Source organism: Zootoca vivipara, chromosome 8 (assembly GCF_965207765.1).
Source record: "Zootoca vivipara chromosome 8, rZooViv2.hap1.1, whole genome shotgun sequence".
Taxonomy (NCBI): domain Eukaryota; kingdom Metazoa; phylum Chordata; class Lepidosauria; order Squamata; family Lacertidae; genus Zootoca; species Zootoca vivipara.
In genome coordinates, this window is record NC_142591.1 from 39,878,024 (window position 1) to 39,890,410 (window position 12,387).

At 39.7% G+C, this 12,387-nt stretch overlaps 1 protein-coding gene and 1 long non-coding RNA gene across 12 annotated transcripts in view; one reads left to right on the forward strand and one right to left on the reverse strand.

Annotated features, from left to right (window-relative positions):
• The first annotated feature begins 1 nt into the window (after position 1).
• LOC148684821 (uncharacterized) lies at positions 2-4,866 on the forward strand. Its single transcript, XR_015951450.1, has 3 exons — positions 2-388; positions 2,317-2,383; positions 4,410-4,866. It is a non-coding gene; the product is annotated as an uncharacterized LOC148684821 (long non-coding RNA).
• Positions 4,867-5,360: 494 nt separating this feature from the next.
• RAB31 (RAB31, member RAS oncogene family) overlaps positions 5,361-12,387 on the reverse strand; it is a 51,512-nt gene continuing 44,485 nt past the window's right edge. For 6 of the 11 annotated variants that reach the window (XM_088675330.1, XM_088675334.1, XM_060277909.2 and 3 more), the window contains one exon: positions 5,361-11,565. In XM_088675330.1, the coding sequence (XP_088531456.1) occupies positions 11,468-11,565 (98 nt within the window). In that variant the 3' untranslated portion in view covers positions 5,361-11,467. The remainder of the gene's footprint in view (positions 11,566-12,387) is intronic. The other 5 variants (XR_015951446.1, XR_015951445.1, XR_015951449.1 and 2 more) reach the window with 1 other exon arrangement.

Consider the following 12,387-nt stretch of genomic DNA (forward strand, 5'->3'; position numbering starts at 1 on the left):
CAGAGAGGCGCGCGCGCCGCCTTCCGAATCCTCCCCCCCCCTCTCTCTCTCTCTCTCTCTCACACACACACTCTCTCTCTCCGCCGCCCCGTCAGCTTTCTTGCCCGCTTTCCTTTCCCCCTTCTTCCCCTGTTAAGAACTTGGCTCGCTCTGTGAGGAACCCCCGCGCGGCTGCCCAGCGCACTGCGATCGACGCCGACGACGGCACGGGCGCGAGGGCAGCGGCCGCCTCAGCTCTGGCATCCGCACGTCAGCCTATGGGGAGAAAGGCAGGCAGGCCCCTGCGCGCGCGTGCGCGCACGGCCACGCGCAAAGACACATAACACCAACGCCGCTTCCAGTCTCCGCCTGCTCGTCCCTCCCCCGCCGCCCCCTGGTCGGTTCACAGGTCTGGTCGCTAGACGCGGGTCCCCTCCTCCTCCTCTCACGTGGGCCGGGAATGGGGGGGAACTGTCACGCGTGCCCTGAAGGTGCCACGGGTTTGGATTTTTTTTTAGGGGTGGGGAGTAGCTGATGAAGAAACCAAGTTGGCAGTCAGGAAGGAATCCTCCGGAGGGGGTGGGGGTGGGGATACTGTGTGGTACTCGGGGCAAACCGGAAGGAGAATATGACACCAAAGCGTAAAGCATCGGGAGTCTCCAACAGCGGAAAAAGAGGCGGGCTGGGAACTTCCCAGCATGCATCGCTCTCTAGCTCCTTCGGAGGTTCGCGGGACGTTGCATGCTGGGAGTTGTAGTCGCCAAACAAAGGAGAAGCGGAGTTGACTTGGGTTACCGTAGGAAGGTAACCCGTCCGGGTCTCTGTTTCCTCTGCACATTCAGTGCTGGGGACACTTAATTGCCCCCGTGTGGCAGGAGTGCCCAGGTTAAATGCTTAATGTTAAATTCGAAACAGATAACATGTTTTGTGCTGAAGATCAGAAAGGAAGGAAAACTGGATTGAGATATTTTTCACTTGAGTTCTTTCAATAACGCTTGCTTTGTTATTTTTACCACCATAAATATTGCTGGGCTGGATATAAATTTGCAAAGATCGCACAATCTGTTTAGCAGAATAAGCCTGCTCACTCTCTTTGCCCAGTTTCCCTTGGCAAAGTGTGTTTTTTGCACCTTGAGACCTTGACCCTCTAATTGAGGGTGTGGAAATACTGATAACAGTATTATCTGAAAATATATAAAATTCCAAGCAATTGCACATATTTTTATTGATAAGCAGCTATCACTTGGAATATATGGTGGGGAGCACATCAGAATTACACTGCAGTGGTAATAAAATATACTGTATAAGGAATAATAAAAGCATTGGCACACCCATTGCAGACATAGTAGAATTACAATGTGTCACATTTAAACTGAATGTATGTTGTCACAATGAGAACAAAATATAGATGTTGACATACTCAATTGTACAGGGAACCCCAGAAAAGAAGAGAGAAAAGAACAGATCTTAGCACAGTCACTAAAATGTATGGTAGTAACTGACCAGAAATTGTTCAGTTACAAGCATCTGAACTCAAAAGACAATTGTGCCAATATTTGTTTAGGTACAGGAATCATGAGTGTTGCTCAGGATGCATGACATGTTAACCACAGTCCTATGCTTGTTTATTTAAAAGAAAGTCTTGCTGTAGTGCTCAGTGGAAAGCTCCACTAGAATGCATATAGCAGAACAGGAAACATATCACCAAAACATAGAGAATGCTGGTGTGGTTATGTGCAAGGCAGCTACCAGAGGCAAGGGTGTTTTCTTCAGAAAAAAGATAGAGCAAAAAGGAACACAAATTTGCCTTTAAAGTGCAAACAGGCAATAAGGGATACAGAAAAGGCCTTGCAGTGGGATTGAGTGAGGTTTGGTTGCCCTGATGGATATTTATCAAGAACGGGACAGGAATCCAGCAGGGCTCTTATTTTATTGATTCCAAGGTAAGGCATTGGCTTGCAGCCCAAATCTCCAACATAGCTCACTTGAGTTAAATAATAATAACAACAACAACAACAACAACAATAGGACTTTTGTTAGAGTTATTTTTTCTGAAATGTCAGTATGATTTTCATTGTTTTCATAATCTAAAAATTGGGAGTATACAAATTTTAAAATAATACTTAATTTTTTATTTTATTAATTAACCTATTTCTGTTCTTACTTTTAGTCCACATTCAGTTTATTGCAAATATCTTACATAATTACATGCAACTAGTTCCATATCATTCTTGCATTTTTTTCAGATGTGATTTATAAAACATTTATTCCTTTTCAGTCAGCTTGTATAGTTTTATAGATGGAATCTTTGACAGTCTCCTGTTGAATTATTCATAGGGCCATGGTATGGGTGATACTAATGAGAACTTGCTAGATTGGAGCTTGCAACTGATACAATGTACCGGTACGTGTCTCTGCATTTTGTGCGTGAGAGGGAGAAAGGGGGGGGGGAGAACCTTTTCCTACTCCTCCAGATCTTGTGTGATTTGTAATCATAGAATCATGATAAAGTAATACAGTAATACCTCGGGTTACGAACGCGATCCGTTCCGGATCGCAGTTCGTAACCCGAATAGTTCGCAAAGCGAGCGCGATGGGCGCCGCCATTTTGCGCATGCGCAAAGCGCGATTTCCGCGCTTTGCGCATGCGCAGATCGCGCGATTGCGCGCACGCGGCTTATGCGCGCGCGCACGCGGCTTATGCGCGCGCGCACGCGGCGAAAACACTTCCGGGTTTGCGCAGTTCGTAACCCGAACTGTTCGCAAACCGAGGTGGTCGTAACCCGAGGTACGACTGTATTAAGCTTTAGTAGTAGACAAAGCTTGTGAGTAGCTGTTTCTGCTGCTTTATGCATCTTGCCATGGTTAAATCCTTTGGGTAGCAATGTCCAGACCCTTTGGGTAGCCATGTCCAGACCTTTAAGAGCTGCATAACATGAAACTTTCTGCCAATTGCAGCGCTTTTCCATTACAGTACAGTACTAATATTGTAATGAGGACAGCAGAATTAGGCAAAACCTTCCATATTATGGAATTCTTAAGGCTACAGGACCCCTCTCAGAGCCTTGACTCCGTACATCCATTTTCTCATCTGCAATCTGCACTGGTGTTCTTTCCTGAAAGTGCTCAATGATTTGTGCTGCTTCCCTCCCCCAACACACCCCAAAGTCACAATTCATTGATGCATAGTACCGGTAATAGATGTACAGCTAACTTGAAAATATAAATGGAAGAAAAGTGGTTTATCTTTGGAACAGACCAGTTTTTACATACAGTGGGCACCATGCAACTACCTCAAGCCTAGCCATAATTACATAGATAGTGACTGAGCTGATATGTGAATAAGGAAGAAAAAGCTCTTGAAGCTGAGCTTGCTGTTTAATTTCAGGGAATATATTTCACAAAATAAATTATTCTGCACTACCTTATTTGGCAGTGATTTTGCATTGATAGCAAAGTGGTTAACTTTTTAACTGGTCAGTTCTGTTTCTGTCCCTCCATAGGAGATAGATCCACACATGATGTGTCGCCACAGTATTTTGCAATCATATTTAGTCTCTTTTACAAGCTTGTGTCTACTAACTGATCTGAGATCAAACTACTGTTATTACATATCTGTTACAAACTATATAATAGCACAAGCCAACTCATTCAGGAAAACCTATCTGTGTACCAGCCCCATAAGGGTGGACACTGCTTTTACAGATGAAAGCATTGGTTCAATATGATATAAAATTATCTGTCCTTATCTTTTACATCTATCAAGCTTCCCTTATACTTCCTACCAGACCAAAAAGCACTGAGCACTACAACACTCCCATTGTTGGTTATTCAGTTTTAGCATTAATAATTCAGTTGTAAGACTGACTGTTAAACATTTGATATTTAATGCATGTAAATAATTTGGAAGCAAAATAAAAAAATTCCTTCAGTAGCACCTTAAAGACCAACTAAGTTTTTATTTTGGTATGAGCTTTCGTGTGCATGCACACTTCTTCAGATACACCAAAATAAAAACTTAGTTGGTCTTTAAGGTGCTACTGAAGGAATTTTTTTTGTTTTGCTTCGACTCAGACCAACACGGCTACCTACCTGTAAATAATGTTGAGTTTTCTTTCTATATGGAACTACGAACCTATCATAGTATCTTTCTTTCTTCTATCTTCCTTGTATTATTTTTACTAATTGAGGCATTTTAATAAATAATTAACCTATCTCAGATCCATTCCTGCCTTGCAGCTGGATTGGGAGTTATTATTCAAAGATTCTGAATTCTTCAACTGTTATTGGGTACCAAGAACATCTTGGTAGTTCCTGCACCTTCAGAAGTTTAGAGGCGACAACCTGGGAGAGGGGCCCACCTTATTTCTGTGACTTAAGTTGTTGTAAACTGGTATTGATACTGTGTTGTAATGTTGTAACCCATCCAGGGGGTGTATGGTGAAGGGCAGTTAAGTGGTGGTGGTGATCCCATAAACAACTTGAGACCAGGACATGTACAAGAGCCTCATCTTCCCTATTGCCTGATGTGAGCCTTACATTCATCTGATAAGGACATACAACTACGGTACTGGAGATTTGACTGGCAGTCACTGAGGGTATGCCTTTTCTGTAGTGGCACTCTTTTTTGCAGACCCACATCTTCTAAACTTAGGCAAGCACCATCCAGGGTGGTATCCCTGTACCTCCTTAAAATGTAGTTATTTGACCAAGCTTTTGCTTATGCATAATTCTGGTTTTAGCTGGCTTTTAAATCTCTTCCTGATTGCACCTGCATTTTACAATGTACTTGGTTTTCTTTTTTTCATGTTCACTACCTCAAGACCTTGGTGGCAGGTAGTATAGAAATGTTCTTTAAAAATATAATAAAGAAACTACAACAATGTCTTTCCAGGTGTATTTGTGATTCTATAGCTCCCACCCAATACCAGAGCTCAATATAAGTTAAAGCCTCCAGGAAAAAAAAGTTTCGTGAATAGCCAGAGGCATCTTAAATGTGGCACCTGCTTACATTTATGGGAAAGTAAATCCCACTGAGTACAATGAGACTCATTCCTAAGTAAGTCTACATAAGACTGCAGCTTCATATCTCACAAATTGCATTGGATGTGCAGCTGTTTTATTTAAAAGGTGTAGAAGGAATGGTCACAAAAATGATTTGCATATGAAATTCTTAAATAAAGTTCTATTGTCAGATTACTTACAGACTGCTTACAAAAGTTTTCAATTGATTTTATGCAAAAGGGTGGAAGAACCAAACTTTTGCATAGGCTTGTAAATGTTTTTCTATAAAGAAAAGAATGTCCATCAGGAAAAACAAGTGCTTTCTGTTCTGATCATCATTCTCTTTTATTTTTGTCATCTAAAAAAAGGCAAAAAGGTGCAAAAATTAAGAATATTTATTAGTATCATTCATTATTGATTAAATAAAAAATGATTGTTTTAGACACAAATCTTGTTTCTGATCATACAATTACAATATAAACCCAACAATATTAAAAGATTATAACATCTCATACATAACCACCAATGGGTCCAGCCCATTGAAAGCCCTTGCATAAACAACAGAGTGATAGTACTGAGTACAAAGCATTACACTGGAATTGATTGCTTTTCTGGGTTTAAACAAATAAGGTGGAATAAGAAAAAGCATATGTCTACACAGAAATAGTGCCATGAGCACAGAAGCACAATCACAATTGTGTGGATGGAATCAACTATATTAAATATTATTCACTTGTATTATAATCAAGCACACTAGATAAATCTGTTGCCATTTGAAGATTCGTCTTTTGTTCTGCAGCTTGCAGCCATCAGTCAACAGATACATGTGCACAATTATGCTATTTTAACACTTTAGACTGGCAGATATTAATCAAAAATCTTGGGAGAAAATGGAGACTGGGCTCTGGGCCCAATTCACCTCCCCTCACATTCCTTTTGCTGGAAATGGGGCAGCCCCTGTCATCTCTAAAAGAACCCTAGTGGAGCAATTTGGGCTTTTGGGATGCATGCCACATCTTCAGTGCCCAATTTGTTCTCCCTTCATGATGTCTTTCTGAGGCAGTGGAATATAGGCCCCTGTGCCACTGAGATGGTATTTTCCAGAAAACCACCAACCAGGATCAGCCATAGTTGTTCCACCAAGATAAGCAACTGTTTTCACTAAGAGGGAAGTAAAATATGCCAACTTCTTGGTCAGCTAACATAGCTCTCTTGCTCCAGGTGGTATGAGGGATGCAGGAATGAAGTAAGTCCTACTGAGTTTAATGGGACATTTTAAAAAATAAGTATATTTCTGATTGTATACAATCAGATACAAATGCAAACCAGAATCATCCAGTAGAAATAGCTACCAATATATATACAGTATAATGATACACATGTTAATATACATATTGGCATTTTCTGCACAATGCTCTTGTCATAAGGAGACTTAAAAAGCGATCAAATGAGTACCACTATACACAAATGTTATATGGAATATGTTATCTATACAACTGTTCTTGGCTTACATCTGCTAATAAGGACCAGATATAAATCATAGCTACATTAACAATATGCTGCTGCCCCCATATCTGTCTCAAGGTGTTGGTGCAATTGCTTTAAGAAGTCTTATGTATGAGTTCAGACCATTAATTCCAAATCTTAATTTCTGAGGGATTATGAAGCAAACAAACACAAAGTCAACATATAAATAGACAATTTATGGTTTTCTTTTCCTTAAAAAAGCAGTTCATTCATGTGATTCCAGAAACTTGTATTCATTCCAACTAAAGAATGGCTCTCTTGAGCTGAAAACTGTCATGATATACTGGATTTGCAGATTATGCTATACAGTAGCTATGTTAGCACTTGTTCCAGTTAAAGTATTCCAGAGACACATGTCGGGATAGCTGGTCAAGACGGGCATTTGGTACTGTAATCAGATGATGTTACCTACAGATGCAAATATTTTCCAGCGTTGCTCTCTGACCCAGCCAAGCACTTAGCCAAAGCTCTAGTCCACACCTGTATAACATTAACAGTGTGGCATGTGCTGGAGATTTTGCACTGCTGTTGAGCAAGAGCAGAAAGCAACAGCCAGTAACGGTAGTCCACCAAGCAATTATCTCCTTTAACCAGCAGTCATGTAATGTGCCCTACTGCAGCCTGCATTGTGTCAACATTAGCAGTCATATTTCACCACCATCCTACATCCTAGACCTAGAGGTTCTTACGTGCAGTTCAGCGGCATATTCCTTCCCAACATCAGTGACGATATCATCATGACACCAACATCACCATTCATATTAGTCATGGAATCAAGTCACTTTTTGTCAGAAATTTTGCGACTCTATGGCCCTGCTGTAGGCCAGATATATTTGGAAATGCCTTCTAATCACCAGTAACCATAGAAACATCAGGATTGCAAAGCCCAAAGTTCAAAATGTGGGGGTGGGGGAAGTGGGGAAACCATGCCACTCCCAAGGTAACATCAGCTCTACTCCTATACCTGGTATAATCACCATGCCAACTAAGAGTGGTACCGTAGCTCCTGTTAAATTGGGACCTAGCATAATATTGATTACAATGGTCAATTTCAAATCCAGAGGAGGAGGGGGAGAATCTAAATACCAGTCATTGTGCAAGCTGCATGCTATCTTATGCGGGGAAAATGAGAGGCAGAAACCTTTTCAAACAGCAGCTTATCAATAGTTGCTGTGTTGAATATACTTGAATGTAATTGCCCCAGAATAAACACTACAGAAAACTGAAAATGTGGCTGAAGTTCTGCATTCTGCTTGGTATATAAATCCCTTTTATTTTAATGGACTTGACCATAGAACCACTTTTCAGAATAGGAACAGATATCAGTTGTGAAAAGGTAAACATCACTCCTGTGCACAGCTAAAGCCACATCCTGTACAAGTGATGCCCTACTTTTCTCTCATTTGTGATTTTGACCTTTCATTCTGAAACAAATGACATTTTACATTTTGTCCAAATGATCAAACCTAACAAAAGCCTGTTGAGACTGGTATTATGCTTCCACGTACAGTACCTGCTTAATCTAGGAAGACCTTGTCAGTGTCTCCAGTTCTTCACACTTTTCTACCCCACTGAATTTGTTAAATACGTGAAGATAACCTCTTTTCTCTGCTCTATAGACTGTTATTATACTCTGAAGTTCACATTTCATCAAATAGGTCTACAGGAGATTATAAAGCAAATTCATTCCACAGAAATGATATACCGTACTTGAGAACAAGTCATGAGACATGAGGGTTTTGTGTATCTGCTCCCAGGGCCTAAGTAGAGAACACTCATGCAAAACCACCTAATTTCTCTTATTTAAGCTGTGCCTCTGGTTTGGGCTACTATATAGCTGTTCTGGAGTATATCGCCTCTGAGTATATCATTTTTGCTGGGCTCTGAAAGTTAGACTACTATGAAACAAATAATGGTGGACTATGCACTGACAAACACACATTTCTATAGATCTGTAAAGTACTGTAATGGAGTTTCAGTTCAGTTGGCATGACTAAACAATTAGTCTTCCTTGCCATACTGTTGTTTTTCAATAAAACAGTTTATCCATAAAACACATAAATGCAGCTACTCTATAACTTATAATGGGTTATACTTGCTTCTCCCAATCAACAATATTCTGTTCTCTTATTATAAATATATACATTATGTCATGTATATGCCATATACATTAATAGAAGACAGGTAAAGCGACTTAAAAAAAGGTAAAGGTAAAGGACCCCTGAACACTTACAGTCAAAGGTGACTATGGGGTGTGGCACTCATCTTGCATTCAGGCCGAGGGAGCTGGCGTTTGTCAGTTATGACAGCTTTCCCGAGTCATGTGGCCAGCATGACTAAACTGCTTCTGGCTCAATGGAACACTGTGATGGAAGCCAGAGCGCACAGAAATGCCATTTACCTTCCCACCTATTTATCTGCTTGCACTGGGATGCTTTCAAACTGAACAGCCACATATATTAACAGAAGACAGGTAAAGCAGCTTGTAATAATTTGGAATCATACCTGGATTGCTTTGTAGCATTTTTTTTTCTACTTCATCTTTTATAATATTTAATGCAAAACTGGAAGACATAATTTCATTTAAACTGTTACCATTGTATACCATATTAAATTTTAAAAGTAATTAAATGTGAAGTCATTCATGGTCTGCACTGTATTAGTGATGGGTTTTGCTTTGTCTCCATTTGCAGGATCATTTATGGACCCATTCTATTGTTTGTAGAATCGATTTAACATTTGTACAGTATGAGATCTAAGCAATTTCATATTCATTTTTTGTTTCTGAAATACTATTCCCCTATGGAAAATGCTACTGTTCTCCTCACAACTGATCTCTTCCATCAATCTTGCAAGCAAAAGCAGAACTGAGGTGGCAGAAACTATTCCAATTGCAGGTGGGGGGGGATTATATAGCTAACTTTGCACACACAAAAGGACATTCTGGTTTATCATAGGAAAGGGCACATTACCCAGAACTTTATGATTTTGTAATTTTACAATTTTAGCTCCCAAAAGGGGCTTTCTTTAGCCGCTGGTTATGTGGTTCATAACCTATTCAGGTAAGAATACCTATGTCTGTGAGCAGAGAAGAAAAATATTACTTAAGCTGGGGGTTTTCAGTTCCCCCATTTCTGTAGAAGCCCAAAAACATCACCAAAAAGCAAGAAGTACTCTGGAGTAGCATATCATGCAGCTCAATGGGCTTCTCAGGGATTGCAAAATTGACTGGCTCCTCCCATGCCCACATGGAAGGTTTTCTTTGTGACTTCAATACATAAAATATGAAGAAGCAACTTAATAGCAATCTATCAATTAAATAAACTTCCCCATACACTGAATCAGTATTGTGCGTTATCTCTATATACAGTGTCTGGGGGCATGAAAATAACCTCTCCTAATGCTGTATTTGCAACCTAACTGCTTTTATAAGCTGTTGTGGTACAATCTATATCAATTCACTGCACAGAAAGTTATTCTTCAACCTTCAACAGCTTCAAGGTAAATGTTAGAAGAGTGCAACTAACCTTTCTCAATCAACCACGAAGGGTATCTGTTGCAAAAACCTATAGATATTTAAGACAATCAACTGCACACTTCTTTTTTCAAACAGCCTTTGAGGCTTAGGTTGTGATGTAGCCAATACCTTGGGTTCCATGCCACAATTCCCATTATTGTGATCAACAAGGCCATGCACGGATTTTACTCCTGTATTTAGGTTGCTTTCTTCTCACAGATCAACATTATTTACGTCAGTGCTACTTACTCCACTACTTTCAACAACTTGAAACAAAGACAGGGGCAAGACTGAAATGAATAAGGCAACACACACATAAAACATGTGCTACTGTTCTTACCACTGTTTTTATGGACTGGAGTCCAGTGGTTGTTATTGATGCCACATAAGCGATTGGCTACTTCCATCTGCTCATTTTCAGACATATTATTGGCATCAAATGCCAGTTCAGTATTTGTAAGGTGAAGTCGTTTAAAAGCTGATTTATACTTTCTTCATGAAAAAGGGCAGATGTGAACAGAGCTGGGTTTGCTGCTGTCTTGTCTACCTTCAGTCCACTAATTGAAACCGAAAGAGACAGAAGAAGGATTTAGTTCATTGTATCAAACTATGGACAGGGAAAGACACAACTACTGACAGATCTTCATAGCACTGCATCTCCGCCCGATGGGCTTTAAATGAATTCAAGTATCTGGATTGGAAGGTATGTCATCCTATTCATTTTTGGCTTCTGGAGCAGCGTCTGCTATTCATTTTTTACTATGGTAATTGGATGTTAAATGCAAATATTTTCAGTTTACAGTGCTACACCCTCTCTCGACTCCTTTAAAACTTCCTAATGTACTTAAAAGTTTCGAGTTTGCAATTACTCATTTTACCTTTCAAGTATAGAAGAAACTATAGCTTTAAGCTAAAAATTACCAGAATTTTATTATTTTTTAAAAAATTACTATTATTTTTATCTATTTCTTCTTTCAAGGATAACTACCTAATTGGCACCCTTTTAAGTTATTGCTCTAGAAACAAAGTCACATAAGCCAAATCTGGTTAGAAAAAAAGATTAAGACGTACATATCCTTCACTTAGTTCAAATATCATAGTATGTATTTTCATAAAGGTCAAATCAGAATATTGTAATGAAAATGTAACATTTGCTTGATCAACTATTCTGATCAACAAAAGGCTTATTTAAAATACCCATTGGTTTAAACAGATTATTCCAATAATCTGAGTCAATATCTTAAACAGTTTATTGCTAAAATGAATTGTCCATTTTAATTGTGCAGATCCAAGACCTTTCTCCTACAATTCCAACGAAAGCACTGATGTTATTGCTTTTAGACTAGATGTTCTGCCATTGAGTTTCTGAAGTCTGTAGCTCAATAAATAAGCAAATTATTTCATTTCCCCCCCAAGTAATGCAAACCAGGTCGAGTTGGTTTAACAACACCGCTTAGTTGTTTGTGCAGTCTGCTTTCCAAGTTTTATCGTCCCACTGTTGCCATTTTCATGAGTTTCCAAGGGTGGAATCTGTCGACCTAGACATGTTGAAAAACAAAACACATGCAAGTGTTCAAAGCCTGGCATGTTCTTTTAGGACCAAATTGGATTCAACACAAGGGATCTGTGAACAGGAAATTCCAGAGTGCTTTGAAGCCCAGATGATCAGCTAATCTTACGGGCACAAACAGAATTGCTGCTTTGAAGTCCCAACAATTAGTTGCTCATCAGGGCTTCAAAGCCCTGCACATGGTCCTCTGTAAGCAACAATAACCAGCTGATTATCAGTGCTTACAAAGAGCCACTCAAGGTGCTAAGCAAAGTGTTTTGCAATGCTGCCAATCAGATGACTGGTAATGCATAGCAACCCCTTTTTCGGGACAACTTTACCTGCTGACAGCATACAATATCACGTTTAGGGCAGGTACTGTAGGTGTGGCTTAGACAAAACAGGGAGGCCTGGTGGGCCTAATTAGGACCATGGATGAAAGGTTCTCCATCACGGACAGAATGTTTTTACACAAAAATATGGTTTAATATTACTTGTGGATTTTTAAAGAACTCAGGATCAATAATCTAAGTAGCAATATATTGGCAGATTTTTTGCTTCAGGTTCTAGGATATTTTTTATGGTTTAATAGAAAAACTAAAGCAGTTGCCAATTCACTCATTCTCGGAAACATATGGAAATTTCAAGTTAAGGCACCCTTTGGAATGTCTGTATCATGTAAGATGCCCATCAAGTTTGCAAATGAAACCAAACTGGGAGGGGTAGCCCATGCTGCAGAAGACAATATGACGTTAACAGTTGGAGAACTGGGCCAAAACTAACAAAATAAACTTCGATATGGACAAATGTA